The following is a 20,695-nucleotide window of genomic DNA, read 5'->3' as shown; positions in this document are numbered from 1 at the left end:
TGCTCATGTTCTTGTCCTCAAGTTAGGTACTCCGGGACATTTTGTGTGTACTGTTGACTCTAATTGCAGTGCATCAACATCACTTCCCTGTATCTTTTCTAAAAAAAACGTTTTACGGCAATCTTTTTATGAGTTCTGTATATTTGTTCTTGTCCCTAGGAGTCAATAACACTTAAAACATCAACCTTTTGATTAAACCCTAACTTTAACTTTACTACTGTGTTGCAAACTCACCTTGTCCTGTACTGGCAGCTTCCAAATCCATGGCAAATAAAATTCCTTGCTATGGATAAACTGTTATATCCTATTGCACTTCCAATCTGCTGTGTGCAGTAGGAATTGTTAATACCAAAGCAAGTCACTGTTTTTTAATCATTTTAGTTATCTGTCACTCATGCTGTTTAGGTGTTTATAGCTCTTAACATAGTTTGCTAAATAGAATATAAATGTTCCATATCACAAAGTGGTGGATGTAGAAAAGCACTAGTAATTTTACACTATTTAGGCTTTCTATCCTTTATGCTCACCTGGTGATCTGGCCAGTAAGTCTTTTGTTTTTCAAAAGAACAAGCTGACCCGCAGATGTAGCAGTTACAGGGTTGAGATAAACTATTTACTACTGACAGTGGTGTTTACAATGTTCAGCTTGTATTTATTTTTTTATGTAAAACCTATATCCCAAAAGGAAAAAACACTGTTGTTGTAACCAGGAATAGGCAACCTCAGCACTCCAGGCGTTGTGGAACTATAAGACCCATGAGTCATTGTAGCACCCTGACAGATGGAGCCATGATGGGATTTGTAGTTTCACCACAGCTGGAGTGCCAGGGTTGCTTACCTCTGGTTGTAACTGCTTTTAAATGGAGCTGGAGTTTGTCAATTTGTTAGTGTATCTAAATCTGCTGGTATATTTAACATTCCCCTCCCCCCAAGTTAATAATGATGTTGTCCAAAGGTGCCCCTGTGCTCCTTCACCCAGAGTGTAGGCTAAGACAAGAGGTGTGTTACTGGCCAGATCACCAAGTGAAAATAGTGGATAAGCAGCCTAAAAAAAGAAAACTAGAGCAGCCACCACATCTAATGATTGGTAAGCTGCAATATATTACATTTTTGGTTTTGGTATTAATACTGTTTTAAGCTGTAACCCAAATCTGAGGAGTTCAAAACTTTCTTACCAAAGAATATTATCTGGTTGATAGCCCTGTGTTTGCCTCTGATTTTAATAGTGTTTCAAGACAATATATTGTGTGCTGTCAGAAGGAACATGTTCTTATCCTCTCTTCTGACATTCTTAGGCAGATGCTGACCACGACCTAGTGGGAGATCAATGTGATACCAATCAAGATCGGTAGGAAAACCACATATTTTGTTGAAATGAACATAAATGTAACGTGCAACACATGTATGCTTTATAACTGGTGGGATTGTTTAATGGTGTCCCACAAATGCACTTCTGATCACCGTCTTATTTGTAGTGATGTCGCGAACATAAAATTCGCTGTTCGCGAACGGCGAACGCGAACATCGGCGAATGTTCGCGAACCGGCGAACATTGCGAACCGCCATAGACTTTAATAGGTAGGCGAATTTTAAAACCCACAGGGACTCTTTCTGGCCACAATAGTAATGGAAAAGTTGTTTCAAGGGGACAAACACCTGGACTGTGGCATGCCGGAGAGGGATCACACAAAAAAAAGTTCTTAAAAATTGTAATTTTTTGATAGAGAGCCAATTATTGGAAAAATTAAAAAAAAAAAAAAAAAAAAAAAAAAATTTCTTTGGATTTAGCATCTGGCGGGTCTAAAAAGTGTACCTGTGAAGTTTCAGCTCTGTAGCATGTCCGGAACCTGAAAAAAATACGAATTAGGGTTAGGGCTAGGGTTAGGGCTAGGGTTAGGGCTAGGGTTAGGGTTAGGGTTAGGGTTAGGGTTAGGGTTAGGGTTAGGGTTAGGGTTATTTTTATGGCTAGGCTTAGAGGGTTAGGGTTAGAGGGTTAGGGTTATGGTTAGAGGGTTAGGGTTAGGTTTAGTGTTAGGGGCTAGGGTTAGGGTTACGGTGAGATACTTAGGGTTAGAGTTAGTAGCCCTACCCCTACCCCTCTAACTCTAACCCTAAGCACTAAAAATAACCCTAACCTTAGCCCTGACCCTAACCCTAACCCTAGCCCTAACCCTGATTCTATTTTTTTTTATGGTTCTGGACATGCTGCAGAGCTGAAACTTCACAGGTACACTTTTTAGACCCCCCAGACAATAAATCCAAAGACATTTTTTTTTGTTAAGATTTTTTTTTTTTTTCCAATAATTGTCTCTCTATCAAAAATGACAATTTTTAAGAACTTTTTTGTGTGATTTAGTGTCTAGGGGGTCTAAAAAGTGTACCTGTGAAGTTTCAGCTCTGTAGCATGTCCAGAACCAGAAAAAAAAGATAATTTTTCAGTAGAGCAGGGATGGTGGGAACCCCTTTTACACCTATATGATCTTTTTTTTCTGGTTCTGGACATGCTACATATATATATATATATATATATATATATATATATATATATATATATATATATATATATTAAAAAAATACTCAAATACCAGCCCTCAAAAGGGCTTTTGGGGACAATATATATATATATATATATCACAGAACAAAAAAAAATTACACAAACACCAGCCCTCAAAAGGGCTTTTGGGGACAATATATATATATATATATATATATATATATATATATATATATATCACAGAACAAAAAAAATTACACAAATACCAGCCCTCAAAAGGGCTTTTGGGGACAATAAATATATATATATATATATATATATATATATATATATATATATATATATATATATATATATATATATATATATATATATATATCCAAAAAAAAACCTCAAATACCAGCCCTAGGAAGGGCTTTTTGGGGTGCTGTCCTTACAGCAGGAGTGTACCAAGAACACTGGCTAACAAGACCGGGAACTGTCCCCAGCTATAACAGCAGCAGCAGCACCAGCACTTTCCCTGCTCTCAGTAACACAGAAATGATCTAAAATGGATGCTGCCCTTGCTTATTTATAGGAGGTGGGAGGGTGTGGGAGGGAGGTATGCTGATTGGCCTGGAATGTGTCTGCTGACTGTGATGTTCAGGGTCAAAGTTTGCCTCAATGATGATGTATAGGAGGCGGACCGAACATCGCATATGTTCGCCCGCAGCGGCGAACGCGAACGTTCGAAGTTCGCCGGGAACTGTTCGCCGGCGAACCGTTCGGTACATCTCTACTTATTTGTAGGAATCGGTGTCCTTCCCAAAAATTATAAAGAGGAAAGTTAACTTGTAGGATTGCCTGTAGAGAAAGGGCAGTTCACCTGTCATACTAGATTTATGAATACTCTTGGCAAATCCCATAAATCATAGGACGAAGGTGATTTACAATGTGTACATTATAGTTAAATCTGTGTCTCAGACCTTTAAGCTGATGAGACTGGAATGCTTCGGACAGCTGTTGCCTGTTCCTCTATTACCTCCCTTCATAATTTTTTACCTGTGATAAATTCTAATACATTATAAAAAGCATATTCATCTACATACAAGCTTTTTACACTGCTTGCAAAAGAAAATGCACATGCAGATATGAGGCCAGTTATCTGTCTTATTGTTTTAGGAGACCATACCTATATGTTCACTGGGAATTGTGCTCCTGTGATCACACTACAATTGGTCACAACAGATCACAGGCAAAAGCTACAGTGCCAGTCAGAGTGGCTCTGTACTACATGATTACTGTGACCAGTCATGGTGCATCACAATTGTAAACCTTGGCTGTGGTTTGCAGCCAGCTTTCCCTTGCCTCCCACACAAAGTTAAGCTGTGAGAGGAAAGGCAGGGCTTTACACCCACATTGCCAGTCACACCAGTACAGTGCAAGCCAGCACCAGTGCCCTGATCACCAGTAAGCAGCAGTACAAGTGTTATAAAGTCAGTGCCAGCCAGTGCCCTGATTGCCATCCAGCAGTGTTCTAATACCAATGCCAGCCAGCGCTCTGATCACCAGCCAGCACAGTGTTATCATAGCAGTGCCTGCTGGTGCCCTGATCACCAGTCAGCACAGTGTTTTAATACCAGTGCCCTGAACACAGGCTAGCACAGTGTTTTAGTACCAGTACCAGCTAGTGCTGGAAAATGTGTTATACAAACCCAAAGCAGCTGTTCAGACTTATTCCACTATTAGTTGTTATACAGTGAGACAGTTACATATAAAAAAAAAAAATATATACATATATACTGTGTGTATATATATATATATATATATATATACACAACAATAAACAATTCATATATCTATCTATATATATATATATATATATATATATATATATATATATATATATATATATAGATATATATATATATCTATATATATCTATATATATATATCTATATATATATATATATGTATACAACAATAAACAATTCATATATATATATATATATATATATATATATATATGTACAACAATAAACAATTCATATATATATATATATATATATATATATATACCACAATAAACAATTCCAGGCAGAAAAGTGCAAATACTCCTTTTGACTCCAATTTTGACCCGATTTGGATCTGACTTCACATTCTCTGGACCAAAGTCGCATCAAAAGATGGACCAAAGTAGTGCAGGAACCTTTTCTCAAAAACATGTAATTTCCCATGTCCTGCGACTTGGGGTACCACAAGTTGAATCCTAAGTCGCACAAGTGTGAAAGGAGCCTGAAAAGTTTAATTATCCTCCCATGTAAACATTTTTGTTGAAATTTTTTAAAAGGACTTTGTAAAACATTGTTGTATTCCTAGATGAAGTCAAATGCACTATTTAATAGATATGAATTCGGTTTTCTAATGGAAAAATACATTTTTCCTATCTGCTTAAGGCCCCGTTCACATCTGAGCATAGCAGAATCGTGGGCAGAATAGTGCGATTCTGTCCATGATTCTGAAATGTGGTGAAGTCACACCAAACTGTGCAGCAAGCATTTGGGTGCCATTTATTTTTTTAAATGACACGCTAAAAAGAGGGGAATTTGTCACGTAATAAAACGCGTGTACAACCTGGAAGATTGCACTGCCAAAAAACGCTCTACAGTTAGTTCCAAAAAGAGTACAAGAGCTACTTTGGCACATTTTCGGAGCAGAGGGCAGACAATTCAAGTTAATGGTATCATTCCAAAAACGCAGCAAACAATGTGCAAAAAACACAATGGTAGATGTAAATGGAGCCCTGTGAGTAATGGGGTGCTGTCTGTATATCTATAATAATATAAATATTGTTTTATTTATATTTTATATGTGAATTATATGCTTGTTGGAACTTTGTGTTGGCAACTTGAAAAGAAAATAGGTTGCACAAAATTAAAAACAAACAGCTTGATGTCTTCCCTTTTTGTTGTTCTATTTATTAACAGGGATGGTGATGGCCACCAAGATTCACGTGACAATTGTCCATCGGATATCAATAGTTCACAGCTAGACACAGATAAGGATGGTTTAGGAGATGAATGTGATGATGATGATGATAATGATGGCATCCCAGATATTGCACCGCCTGGGCCAGATAATTGCAGACAAGTACCAAATCCAGATCAAGCAGATTCTGATGGTAAACAATATGTGTCTGCTTTAGTGATTTTATTATAAAACGTTTGTATTGTAGCTCAATAAGTGTATTATTTATTACGTTTGTAAAATGTGTGCAAATATCACCTCTTTTTTTATTTTAGGCAATGGTATAGGTGATGCTTGTGAAGGAGATTTTGACCAAGACATGGTGGTAGATAAGATTGATGCTTGCCCTCAAAATGCTGAAATTACCCTAACAGACTTCAGAGCTTTCCAGACTGTTGTTTTGGACCCAGAGGGAGATGCACAAATTGATCCAAACTGGATTGTATTAAATGAGGTATGCAGTAGATAATTCTCTCTCTCTATACAGTGTGTGTGTGTATATATATATATATATATATATATTGTAAGAGATTAGCTCGGTGGTAGGCGTGGATGACCCCTTTGGGGGTGCGTTTTCACAGAGAGATAGCCGAGCAGAGGTTGAAAACAAGACTGATTTATTCATGCAATTTACTTCACACAATTGCAAGCGTCAAAACAGCCAAAATAAAATAAAAGACAAAATAAATCCTTGCCTCTGTGGGCGGCTACCTTCTCACGCTGGAACCTACCTAAGAAGTCTTTCCAACCTACTGTTGGGCCGACACTGCTGATCCTACAGCAGACACTCAAATGTCCATTTGTTTGCTTTTCACACAGCACAAACATTGTCCATTGAACATGTCCCTTTGTTTTCTTTCACACAGCACATGTTCATTTATAACAGGATCCTTTACTCTTCAGATTCTTCACATTGAACACAGTTCATTTAACAGGTCCCTTTACTCTTCACACTCTTCACATGGAACACTTTGTCTTCTCACCTTTGAGACGTCTTCACTCGTGGTTACCCTCCTTAGCTTCACATCGCTGTAGGGGGTCTTCTCCCATGCTCACCAGCTTGTCGGGAGGCACACATCCGACTGTCCCCCTCTCCCAGCCCACACGGCGACAGGAGGCAGCAGTCCTTCTCCCATGCCCACACGGCGTCGGGAGGTACACGTATGTCTGCCTTCCTCTCCCAGCCCACACGGCGACAGGAGGCAGCACTCAATAGATTTTCTCTGGACAAATTATAGAGGCCTTGATCTTCTCATTCTGAACAGCTGAATGGTTTTCAACTTCCTGCTGGCTCTTTTTGCAGCCAACACCCTATAGTATCAGTGAACTTTCAAAGCAGGTGGGAATGTGTCTCCTCTCAGTGACTACATTCCCAGATTTACCTGACTTCCTGTCACATACCCCCCCCTCTTGTTTCAACCCTAGGGTTGGGACACATATTTCCAGGCACGCATGTGTCAGGCACTGCTGACTCACTGATAAGCCTCCTATTATCCTCAAGCTTCCGGATGAAACTGTTTCTGTCATCTTCACTGATAGATTTCTCATAAATGCCACACAGTTTGTCTCTCATCTCATATACACATTCTTCAACTGCATTTTTGGCATAATTTTGCTCCTTCTCGTTTCTGTCATCTTCATTGACAGCTTTCTCATACATGTCAGACAGCTTGTCCCTCATAACCGTCTGTCCAATCCACCATGGAGGACCGTGATCCATAGGCAACTCAATTGGGCTAGTCTTAATGTCTTCAACATTCTTAAGACGCCTCTCTCTGCAATCCATAAATGTTTTCCACAAAACTTTGAGAACCTTTGCTTCACTAAGCTTTGTTCCAAGTAGGGACTCTTGACATCCCTCTGTGACTTGAGTTGCCTCTCCATACAGCTGTACACAATCATTGACTTTTTGTTGTAAAAGGGAATGATCTTCCTTCTTGAGCTTTGCTTGCTCTAAGATGCTGTGCAGAGGATTTTCCAATTGAGACAACAGGCTGTCACACATTTCTTCAAAGTGACCCCTGTTCCTTTTCCCAGAGATATCAATATCATTCAAACATTTCATATTCATAGGCAGATCTGAAGCATTTGCACTCATCAACTTCTTAAACTTTTCGCCCTCCTGAGCGAGTCGCAGTAAAGGCCTACTATTTGATTTGATATTCAGTTTATATTTCTTGCCAAACTCTTCACAGAAGTAGCCAACCAGAACATCATCAACTTTCCTTCCACCAACATAGGGGTTAAAGGCAACAACACAGTTGAACCCAGCGATCTGGGTGGTATCCATTATAGACCTCCTCTCTGCATCAGTGAAGAAGCATGGAACTGCAACACATTCTTTTACAGGTTTCTTCAATGCACTTTCTGCTGAACTATTTGACCGCTCAAGGTCACCTAGTTCTTTTTCTCTATCTGAATTCCACATGGAATGCATCTCAAGATCACGATCAAACTTCTGCCACCCGTCTTTCACCAGTTCCATTTTGGAAACACTCCCTGAAAGGCACTTATTCATTTGCTTCACGTTTTCACCAACAGCCTTAGTTTTCCCCACTAGGTTTTCAGCCTGAACTGAGAAATCATCACATTTCTTACTCAGCTCCTTTGTTTGCTGAAGTTCTAATGATACATTTTCCAATGCTTGAAGTTTTTGAAGGAACGGTTTATTCCAAAGGGGTGATTCAAGCCACATGTCGTCACATTTCTGAGGCTCACTCAGGACAGACCCCAAAACACTGATCCTTTTAAAAACTGCATCAGGCACACTATCCCCTCTTTGGGACAGATCCTCTGTTGCCTGGAATTCCTCTTCCAGTTCCTGCAACGGAATCTTCATCTCTTCTACTTGCTGTTCTAAGGCTCGCTTAGACTTTTCTAGCTCCTGAACGCTTTTCACAACATCATCCTTGGAGCGGACCAAATCTTCCATTTCTGTACACAGCTGTTGGTTAACTCTTTCTAGTTCAGCCTTACACTCTAGAGCTTCCTCCAAAGAGCGAGCCAAGAACAGGGCTTTGCTCTCGTTATCACGCACCTCCGTTTCTGCACGGGCGCGTTCTTCTGCATATTTTGCAGACACAGTCTTCTCTTCACCAAGCATCTGATCAAACTTCTTTTTCACATCTTCAACACACTGTAATGAACCAACGCTTTCTTCCATGCGTTTTTTCATATCCGCTATCTGAGCTTGCAATGTTGCGACTTGCTCTGATAGGTTTTTCTTTGCTTCCGCCTCCTCTTTTAATTGTTCCAGGAAGCCATTTTTCTCATCTTCCATTTGTTTGAGCTTTGTGCTAAAACTCAGCCTTTGACACCTCTCTTCCTGTAAGAGTTCCTGCGTGTCTTGCAGCTGCGATTCCAAGATAGAAAAATCTTCCGCAATTTCTCTAGATTTGCTGTCTGCTTGAGAAAGCTGATTTGTAACATTGTCCAACTCAACCTGCAGTCGGTTTGCCTTCTCTGACAGCTTAGCACACAATCGGTCACCTTCTGACACCTTGACTTGCGATTCCAGAAGCTGTGCCTCTACTTTTTCCCTCTTATGTTCACAATCTCCTTTTCCCTGCATAAGAGCCTTCACCTCATTGGCTAGTTTCTGGGAATGAGACTGTAATTCTGCCACACAGGCTTCTTTCTCCTTTAACTGCTGCTGGAAACGTTGGGCTTCACCTTTCCAACTTTCACAGTCTGCACGTAATTCATCTACCACATTGCTCAAAGTGGTGAGCTCATACACAGTACTCAGTAATTTAGCCTCTCTTTCACTTTTCTCGTTGTCGCTGAGAGACAATGTCGTTTTCAGAGCGACATTCTGTTCCTGCGACTCCTGCAGGTCTATTTTTGTAACTTCCAAACACTGAAGACTTTTTTCCAGCTGATTACGCAACTCCAACATATCAGCCATACTTTGCTTCTGCAAAGTCTGAATTTCACTTTCCTTTTCCATGAGGATGGTATCTTTCTCCATTATAGTCTCTCTGCGTTTTTGCAACTCGACCAAAAGAAGAGCAGTGGATTCTTCCCACTGTAACACATGAGACTTGAGTAGTTCATTCGTTTCCTGCAAGTTTCTATGCTCCATTTTAAGCAATTCCAAGGCTTGTTCCTTTTCTTCCATTTTCCGTTGCAAGGCATCCAACTCAGCCCTGCACACATACTCGGTTTCTTCCAAACCGATGGCCTCCATTGGCTGCTGGCGTCTCTGTTTCCAGCCTGCCATGCTCTCTTGGTGATCCTTTTGTTGAGCTGCAAAGCTCCGTTGTTTCAGCATCTCCCCCATTTTGGGTTTACTTTTCATCTGAGAACCCTGCGTCTCCATAGCAGTTTCATTTGCCCCAGTGTTGCTAGGGACAACAACTTTTCTCTTTAGCCGATTCCGTTCAGGCATGGATGGGGCTGGTTCAAATGGTAGCATCCCCTCCATCCATAGAATCCGGTCTCTCATTTCATCTATCTTTGCATTTTTCAGGCGTTTGGATCGCCCCATCTTCAATAACTCCACAAACAAATTTTTCACAGTTCAGCAAAAAAATTTTCAGACCACTGTCTCTTTAACACATGTAGTTGTTCTCTCTCTTGCAAGATCTCTTTTCCTGCGCACACAGTTTGTGCAGTCACTTGCACCAGACACAACAAAGTTCATCAAATAATTTTGAGACCTCTGTCTCTTTAAAACACTTTTTTTTTTTTTTTTTTTTCTGTCAGGATCTTCTCTCCTGCACACATAGATTGTGCAATCTCATGCACCAGATAAAGTTCATCAAACATTTGCACTTCCTTGCAGGGATCTCTGCTTATGCCCACTGCATACCTCCACCATATGTAAGAGATTAGCTCGGTGGTAGGCGTGGATGACCCCTTTGGGGGTGCGTTTTCACAGAGAGATAGCCGAGCAGAGGTTGAAAACAAGACTGATTTATTCATGCAATTTACTTCACACAATTGCAAGCGTCAAAACAGCCAAAATAAAATAAAAGACAAAATAAATCCTTGCCTCTGTGGGCGGCTACCTTCTCACGCTGGAACCTACCTAAGAAGTCTTTCCAACCTACTGTTGGGCCGACACTGCTGATCCTACAGCAGACACTCAAATGTCCATTTGTTTGCTTTTCACACAGCACAAACATTGTCCATTGAACATGTCCCTTTGTTTTCTTTCACACAGCACATGTTCATTTATAACAGGATCCTTTACTCTTCAGATTCTTCACATTGAACACAGTTCATTTAACAGGTCCCTTTACTCTTCACACTCTTCACATGGAACACTTTGTCTTCTCACCTTTGAGACGTCTTCACTCGTGGTTACCCTCCTTAGCTTCACATCGCTGTAGGGGGTCTTCTCCCATGCTCACCAGCTTGTCGGGAGGCACACATCCGACTGTCCCCCTCTCCCAGCCCACACGGCGACAGGAGGCAGCAGTCCTTCTCCCATGCCCACACGGCGTCGGGAGGTACACGTATGTCTGCCTTCCTCTCCCAGCCCACACGGCGACAGGAGGCAGCACTCAATAGATTTTCTCTGGACAAATTATAGAGGCCTTGATCTCCTCATTCTGAACAGCTGAATGGTTTTCAACTTCCTGCTGGCTCTTTTTGCAGCCAACACCCTATAGTATCAGTGAACTTTCAAAGCAGGTGGGAATGTGTCTCCTCTCAGTGACTACATTCCCAGATTTACCTGACTTCCTGTCACAATATATAGATAGATAGATAGATAGATAGATAGATAGATAGATAGATAGATAGATAGATAGATAGATAGATAGATAGATAGATAGATAGATAGATAGATAGATAGATAGATAGATAGATAGATAACCAAAAGTATTGGGACGCCTGCCTTTACACACACACCTTGCTTTGTGCCGATGGGATGGGAATATGGTGTGGGGTTGTTTTCAGGGGTTGGGCTTGGCCCCTTAGTTCCACTGAAGGGACCTGTTAAGGCGTCAGCATGCCAAGACAATTTGGACAGTTTCATGCTCCCAACTTTGTAGGAACAGTTTGGGTACGGCCCCTTCCTGTCCCAACATGACTGGGCACCATTGCACAAAGCAGGTTCATAAAAACATGGATGAGCGAGTGATTGGGACATCTGTCAGGTTTGTATTCCTGTCTCTACCCTGTTAGGAAGATTTACCCTCCCTATTTACCCTGTTTACTTTTGTTATCAGTGAATATAAAATAAACAAAATCGCAAATTTTAAGTTGTCACCAGAAAATTAATAGAGGGGAAATCCTCCAATGGGAACACTAGAACCCCTTCCTGTTCCAACATGACTGTGTACCAGTGCCAGTGGCGGCTGGTGCTCAAAATTTTTTTGGGGGGGGGGGGGGGCGCAAACAGAAAAATGCAATAAGCATTACTTCGCGGCAAAAAACGCAGTAAAAAATAGCGTGACTTTGAGGTCACACAAGTGTGAAAGGGGTCTTCAGTAATCAAGGTACAGTGTGCACCCATCAATGTAGAGTGAGCACGGTGTGCCCCCTTCAATGTAGAGTGACCACAGCATGCCCCCTTCAATGTAGAGTGACCACGGTGTGCCCCCTTCAATGTAGAGTGACCACAGCGTGCCCCCATCAATGTAAAGTGACCACAGCATGCCCCCATCAATTTATACAGATACAGGTACTGTACATATATGGGATAAATAACTTTATTCTCATTTAGTTGAACATATATGTGGCAGACAGTACATATGATTGGCCCTATACAGTCTAGAGGGAATTGATACAGGTACATAGAAGTGATGTATCACCTTGTTCTTACATAGCGGGAATATAAACTGGTACATAGATGAAAAAGATAACATTGATCTAATAGAGTGGAACAGATCCAGGTACATAGAAGAGAACTGGCAGAAACAGATATAGGTCAGTAGATTGGTTAGATATCTTGGTCATTTACAGTAGGAATAGATTTTGGCTGACAGAAGGGATAACTTTGTGGGAGAGAATACAGGTGAAGACTATCCAGCACGGAGCCTGCTTGGTGCCCAGAGGAAAGTTATTGCTTGGCCATAGACTTTGCAGACATATATAAGTTTATATACAGCATATACACATACTTATATATAAGGATACATCAAATACACAACTATATATAAGAATAAATCATATACAGAGAGTCATTTGTAACTATACTAGAAAGGCACTGCACTGCCTATACATGATATTGGTAGTAGAGACATTTAACCTTCCTGGGTACACATAGCAATCAGAAGAAATAGGGTTACTCAGGCATACACAAAGCTATTTTACAGGGACAGGAGCACATTATAACATTTAAAGGGATATAAACCTTATCCAACACTGCTCAATAGCAGAGGGAAATAGTGTTGACATCCAGAGAATGGTCATACAGATGTATACATTGTATAATGACACATCCAGGACATGTATAGATGCTACACCTAGTCATATACTGTATCTATACAATCTCCAGTGTTTATTTAACTCTGTGGGAGTCATTTTTAACACTTTCCTGGTGTTTATATATTCCACACATAGGTACAATGTCAGAGATTCCATATAGTTGTACATGGAGATGGAGGGAGCGGGGTGATTGCATTGCCCCAGTCTTGTGCAGGATACACAGAACTTAGTCTGATTTTTCATATTTGGTAAACGTGTTTTCTTGATTGATCACTGCAATGATCAAACAAATGCATGATGGAAACATTTAACGGGCATATGCGATTGTTGGCTGTCCCCGATCACTGCACAGACATGAAACCCCATCGCACGATCGCTGCACTGATAGCAGATCTGCATTGAATAATTCTCCAGCAGGTCGGACGATGATTGCCAAAGACATTAGCTATTTCTGTCTTCACAAGCAGCCGTTGGTTGCCTCCATTGTGCAATACAAATCAAGGTATGTATGGGCACCCTTAGATTTTATCTAACACCTGAGACCTCTGTGCTGCACATGGATACGATCGGATACAGATCTTACATGCACATACAATGAGATCCATGCAGAGTATTTACACAAAGACCCCGAAGAGCAGCGCTTGGATGCCAAGCTCTTTTGCAGCGAGGGAGGCGGCGGCTGAGTGGGGCTCGATGCGGGGGCAGGCTGCGGCGGCTCGCGGCTTCTCTTGAATCAATTGAACTTACCTCACTCATGGTTCCGACCTGTGTGCTGCTGCTGAGTCGGCCCTGGGCGGCGGGAGTGTTGTCTGCGGAGTGCGGACTGGTCACTCACTGCTGGAGACAAACTCTTCTTCTGTCCTCCTCACGCGGCGCCGGTGGGCAGGAAGGTGATCGCATGCGCCAGTGCGTCACGACGTCACCCGGGATGTCCTCCTGTGATTGGTCCAGGCTGGAGTCTGGACCAATCCCAGCCCTGACATTGTTAAAGTGGGGTATGTCGGGGTGCATTTCTCTACGCCCTGACACACCGCCAGAAGAGCGCCAATCGGCGCCTCTGCCGGGGCAAGGGTGGGGTCAAAAACCCCACCCCCCCATACCCAGCACACAGTCCGGCGCCCCTAGTGGGCGAAAACTTGACTTTTTTTTATTTTTTTATTTAATCTTTTTTTTTCTGCTTCGTTTGGGGGGGCGGCGCCCCTGCGCCCTCTATGGGCGGGCCGCCACTGACCAGTGCACAAAGAAAGGTCCATAAAGACATGGATGAGCGAGTTTGGGGTGGAGGAATTTGACTGGCCTGCGCAGAGTCCTGACCTCAAACAGATAGAACACCTTTGGGATGAATTTGAGCGGAGACTGCCAGGCCGTCTTGACCAACATCAGTGCCTGACCTCACAAATGCGCTTCGGGAAGAATGGTCAAACACTCCCATAGACACACTCCTAAACCTTGTGGACAGCCTTCCCAGAAGAGTTGGAGCTGTTATAGCTGCAAAGGGTGGGCCAACTCAGTATTGAACGCTATGGACTAAGACTGGAATGCCATTAATACTTTTGGTAATATAGTGTATGTATAAAATACAATCTATAAGCACATTACCTAAGTACATTACCTGTCTGAATGCAAGTACACCATTAAATATGGTTGCCAATTGTTTTTAATTCACAGCAATGTTTAGAGCTTTCTGTTTTTTTTTTCTTTGAATTATACCTACCAAATTAACATATAAAGGAATGTAAATAATGTGTAAGGAGATGATATTGCCCTACAGTGAGTCTAGATCAGGTCCACTGCCTACCAAGATCTTTGTGAAGTGAACTGTTTACACAAGGCAAGCCAAACTGCAGTCCTTCAGTTTTGTCGGTTTTGATAAGAACACAGGAACGTGAACGTTTCTGACAACTGGGGAGAACTACAGAGTAGAATGAGCCTGTCATTCTCTCATCTCTCGAAAATCTATTTGCTTTTTGAAACACCAGAACCAACCTGTCACTTACTGACAGGTAAGTGTAAAAGTATGGATTTGGAAGATGTGGCTCTCTGACACGTTTGATAATTCCACCTTGTAAGTTTCATAGGAATGTTTTGTTAAAATAATTCTTTCTTTATTAGATTTGTGGCATTTAAAGTAATAATAAAAACAATGCATATTTAACTACTTTGTAACTGCCACATCCTTTTGGGCTGAGATTAGATATTTGCAGGTTTTTGGGCTCAGATTAGATATTTGTTATTTTAAGTTTACAATTAATAAAAAACTTGTCATCTTAATAATATAGTTGATCTTTCATTGGAATAATATTGATTTTCAGATAATGTATGAGCAGTCTGGTTAAACCAGCATGCAGGCTTTGTAGAGTCAGCCAAGCTTGATGCATTCTCCAGAAAAAAATATTACTGTCAATGCGGTAAACAAATACGATAAATTCTAGTATGTTGAAAAAAAGTTTTTATCTTTCTCAGGGAATGGAAATTGTCCAAACAATGAACAGTGATCCAGGACTAGCTGTTGGTAAGAAATAGTTTTTTTTTTTTTCTTTTAGTTGGTATGTATACTTTGTATTATTTCCTAAAGTGTATCTTAAAGTTCTGGGAAGATTCGCTCTCTGTATTCAGTTTGCCGCTGTTACTGGACTAGAAATTGACTGAAATTTACTGAAATCTTTTTTCGAAAGGTGTTTTAGCTTTTTCATAAACACACAAAAAAAAAAATTATAGGAACAAAAAGAAAATTACAGAGATTGCATAGAAAACAAGTAAAAGTACAGCACCCAATAGGGACAAGAATATTATAGATCCCAAAGATTACACATAGCCATGGAACACATGGGTGACAGTACCAAAATCCAGGGGGATATAAAGTGCCTTGAAAAAGTATTCATACCTCTTGAAAATTTCCATATTTTGTCATGTTACAACAAAAAATGTAAATGTATTTTATTGGGATTTTATGTGAAAGACCAACACAAAGTGGCACATAATTGTGAAGTGGAAGGAAAATAAAATAGGTTTTCATATTCTTTTACAAATAAATATCTGAAAAGTGTGGAGTGCCCAAAAACCCCCAGAACACATTCATACACACACGTACAATCACACATACCTGTGCCACAATCTTCATGTATATGCTCAGTAAACAATTAAATAATTAACCTAGACAGAGTTATAGACCATATAAGTAAATAGCAACACAGGAAGGACAGTGGCACCTAAGTTGGTTGGGACAAAGAAACCTCCCGCCAAAACAACCCAGATATCCAACCATAGCTGCCATATCTGGGTAAACCCCTTAGGACATGCCAGATCGGCATTAACTAGATGAAACTTCAGTTGAACGGAAGGTGGAACAGCATCATTCCAGTGTAACAAAATCAATTTACGTGCATACAACAAAAGCATGCGAAGCAGAATGCGAGCGTGAGTGCGAGAAACAGTCATTCAAAAGAAATCTAAAACTTTACAATTGTCAGAACAGAAGGTGAGAGAATAGCTTCAAACATCCATTCCAGACAACTTTAAGAGAGAATTCCACCTCACTTTATGTTGCATCTTCTGGACAGTTTAGGTAAGGAAAATATTCCAAGAATATAGATAGCAAAAAAAAAAACAAAAGAAAAGACAGTCAGAATTTTTAGCCCAACCCAAAAAAGGTTTTGGATAGAGATCTACTTTAGATGTATTGTGTTCTTGTCATGCACATAACTAAATGGATAAAAATCACCAACTGCTCTAGTTGCATATGGTCCAATACTAGTATAAGTCAGAATAGACTTCCAATCCACTATGTTCAGTAATGTATATAATACTTCATTTCTGTTTACTGCCACAACCAAAAATCAAAACCTTACCAAGCCCCCAAGACCTTTTTTGTATATTGTCTAGGGCAGGGCTTCTCAAACTATTTTGGGCCGAGACCCAGTTCTGAATACAGTTATTTTTCGGGACCCACTTGCTTGTGACTGAATATTGTAAAGAGCTACAGAATTTGTTGGCGCTATATAAATGCAAATAATAATAATAATGCATACTTTAAAGGGAGGGGGATGTTAAATTAAAAATATAAATGTACTACTTTTTAATTTATTATTGAATACACTTAATTAATATATAAATAAATATAAGGCTACATGGCACTCACCTTCCTTTCTCTCCCAGTGGTCCACAGTGATGGTGAAGCCCCTGTTTGCCCTCTCCAGGTCCCAGCACACCTCACCCAGTCTCCATGATGAGGAGCTCTATGCTGGTCTTGGTGTCCTGGCTCTTCCCTTTCAGATTCTCTACCGGGGTCACAGAAGCTGCCATGAACTCCTGACACCGCCGGGCATAGTCCTCCTATGACACCAAGGCTACCATTTCTGCCCACTATAGCTGAGAGAATCCCACCGCCAGTTTAGCCACCACCACTGCCGCCAGCAGGACCGAGGAGCTGGCTCTGCACCCCATGAACATATCCTACATAACAGCCCACATACGTACCCACTGATGCAAGTATCCTCCTTGCGGGAAATGCAGACCAGCCTCCGTAAACTGCATGGGAGGGGTCCTGAATCCATCACAATTTGACTGCTTTGGCTCTCTGTAATTTGCGTAGGCTCACACAGCATTATTTAAGCGGGTCCACTCTCAGTGATTTCTAACTCATCATGACCCACTCAAACGCAGCTCGCGACCCACCAGTGGGTTGCGACCCACAGTTTGGGAACGCCTGGTCTAGGGCATCCTTTCTTAACCTCAACATTATTGAATCCTTGTAATATCTTTCTAGTCTCAGGAAACCCCTGCTAATAATTACAGGGAATACAGCTCACGGTACATTAGCATGACGGTAACAAAAACTCTCCTTACATTTGTGGCCAGTGCAAGGATTCTATTATATTCCTTATACATAGTTAAAAAGATCATTTGTGACAGTGGTTCCTTGACTCGAAGGCAGAAACTGCTCATTGCTCAAAGAAGCCTTAGCAACCTCTGGACGAACCCTGGTTGAGAAAGGCTGGACTAAGGTGACCATAGACCTCGGTAAGAGAATTTCAACTATAATATAAATGTTCATCAAATCTATCCAAAGTGTCAAAATCCGAAGAACATTCCAGAATAGTGAAAATATTCAAATATGTTTAGTATATTAAACAAAATAACTTACTTAAGCAGTAACAAGAACAGCACTAGGGATTGTCAACAGACTCTCAGCATTCTCCTTCCCTGTGGAGACATTGAAGTGTCAGTAACGTGCTTCAATATAAGACATTTTTTAACACCATTGCAAGATCCCAGACCCTTCTGAATTTATATCTGTTCATAAAATAAAATGTAAAACTACATAGTAAAGCGTTCTATATTTAAAATCTAAAGTTTGGGTGTCCAAAGGGAAATAGTCATACAGGTTTGTGTGACACAGCAAGCAGTAAATGTAAATGTATCTTTAACATATAATTCCCAGATTAGAAGCAACACTTTGGTGCATATGACATATCTATGGACCCTCCATTCTTTTAGGCTCACAGGGGTTTTTCAGGACTTTGACAATTCTGCCTACTCTTTCTTCTGGGTAATGAAATACACTAATGCTGTCATCAGGGGGGAGACTGTGATAGCTTGCACTCCACTAATACAACTGCCACATAAGCAGTACAGCGCTGTGAAATAGATGATAAACTGGGTCTGTGTAAAAGATAAGCTGCAGAAGGCCTACTTTAGGTGCTATAGTCACTCACAGCTGACACTTCTTTTCCAACACTATTTTAGGATACATTTTGCCTAAAGGTAGGTTAACACTATTGTGGATGCTGGAAGGCGTGTAAATCGCGCACACTCCTGCACCCACAGCAAAAGCGTGCTGCTGTTTAGCAGAAGTGAGGGGTGTCATTAGAAACTTAATGGATGGCACCCTCATGCATTCGAAAATGTGGCAAGTTCTCCCCTGCGCACAAATGTTTTTTTTTTTATTTCAGGTACTTATATAGCGCTGTCAATTTATGCAGCGCTTTACATATACATTGCACATTCACATCAGTTCCTGCCCTCAAGAAACTTACAATCTAAGGTCCCTAACTCACATACATACACAGTAGGGCCATTTTTTTTTTATACAGGATCCAATTAACCTACTAGCATGTCTTTGGAGTGTGGGAGGAAACTGAAGTACCTGGAGGAAACCCACGCAGGCACAGGGAAAACATGCAAACTCCAAGCAGGTTGTGTCGTGGTTGGGATTCGAACCAGCAACCCTCTTGCTGCTAGGTGAAAGTACTCACCACTACACCACTGTGCCACCACTGTGCAAAGCATCATGGGTCAGATACCTTTTTACTGAGTTTCAAATGAATGGGATACTGTGATTGTACCAATGTGGCCACAAGGGAACAGCATATGTGTGAACTTAAGCATTAGACATAAAACCATATCCTCTCTTCAGACACCAAAATGTTAGCACACTAAGGAAGACATTGTCGCAAAGCAAATTTTTACAAAGGGTTTAAGATGACATCAACTGGCAATTGCAAAAAAAAAAAAAAAGCTAAAAGATGTTGATTTGATTGCTATAATTGATTATTTTGCTTCTAATTCTGCACACTTGGATCCATTTGCAGATGTGGAGTCAGTAGCATATAATGATATGTGGTGTGCAGTTTAATTTGAATTTATAGCGCACTTTATAGGTGTGATTTTGCTCTTTTTGTATCTATATATTAGTAGTAGTTCATTATTCAGATGGTTAGGAAAAATTGAGAATTTTGCCATCTGGTTAAAAAAACTTTTGGTCATAGGGGTTAGTTTCTACATGCAGTTAGCTATCATTATTTATTATGCAGTTAGATTTACTAAATTATAGAGTGACAGATTTTTTTAGCTTTTCAGTTTGAAAACACCAGTGTTGGTCATGTAACCTAAAAAAAGTAATTAGTTATAGTTACTAGTTACTTCTCCCAAAAAGTAACTGAGTTAGTGACTGAGTTACAGCAGTAAAAAAGTAACTAATTACCAGGGAAAGTAACTATTGCGTTACTTTAAAAAAATATTTAAATATGTCAAATAACTTATATGCCCCTTGTATGCGTGGTATTTGGTTAGTGGTACCTGCGTGGTATTTGCTGAGAGTGGCATTGTGGTACCTGCGTGGTAAACTGCTGGTGTATAGGGTGGGTGGGTAGGTGTATTTGGGGGTCAGTGGGTGTATAGGGTGGGTAGATAGGTGTATATAGGGGTCAGTGGGTGTATAGAGGGGTCAGTGGGTGTATAGGGAGGGTGGGTAGGTGTATATAGGGGTCAGTAGGTGTATAGGGAGGGTGGGTAGGTGTATATAGGGGTCCGTGGGTGTATACAGTGGGTGAGTAGGTGTATATAGGGGTCAGTGGGTGTATAGGGTGGGTGGGTAGGTGTATACAGAGGTCAGTGGGTGTATAGAGTGGGTGGGTAGGTGTATATAGGGGTCAGTGGGTGTATAGGGAGGTTGGGTAGGTGTATATAGGGGTCAGTGGGTGTATAGAGTGGGTGGGTAGGTGTATATAGGGGTCAGTGGGTGTATAGGGAGGGTGGGTGTATATAGGGGTCAGTGGGTGTATAGAGTGGGTGGGTAGGTGTATATAGGGGTCAGTGGGTGAATAGGGAGGGTGGGTAGGTGTATATAGGGGTCAGTGGGTGTATAGAGTGGGTGGGTAGGTGTATATAGGGGTCAGTGGGTGTATAGAGTGGGTGGGTAGGTGTATATAGGGGTCAGTGGGTGTATAGAGTGGGTGGGTAGGTGTATATAGGGGTCAGTGGGTGTATAGGGAGGGTGGGTAGGTGTATATAGGGGTCAGTGGGTGTATAGGGTGG

At 41.0% G+C, this 20,695-nt stretch overlaps 1 protein-coding gene across 1 annotated transcript in view; it reads left to right on the top strand.

Moving 5' to 3' along the window:
- The window catches only part of COMP (cartilage oligomeric matrix protein), a 186,356-nt gene that overhangs the window by 129,586 nt on the left and 36,075 nt on the right, over positions 1-20,695 (top strand). Inside the window, exons 12-15 of the mRNA XM_082243515.1 lie at positions 1,296-1,348; positions 5,461-5,654; positions 5,776-5,954; positions 15,344-15,392. Of these exons, the coding sequence (XP_082099641.1) occupies positions 1,296-1,348; positions 5,461-5,654; positions 5,776-5,954; positions 15,344-15,392 (475 nt within the window). The remainder of the gene's footprint in view (positions 1-1,295; positions 1,349-5,460; positions 5,655-5,775; positions 5,955-15,343; positions 15,393-20,695) is intronic.

The sequence above is a fragment of the Pelophylax lessonae genome (assembly GCF_965119305.1).
Source record: "Pelophylax lessonae genome assembly, chromosome: 1".
NCBI classification, from domain to species: domain Eukaryota; kingdom Metazoa; phylum Chordata; class Amphibia; order Anura; family Ranidae; genus Pelophylax; species Pelophylax lessonae.
This window is presented reverse-complemented; position numbering and strand designations above follow the sequence as displayed.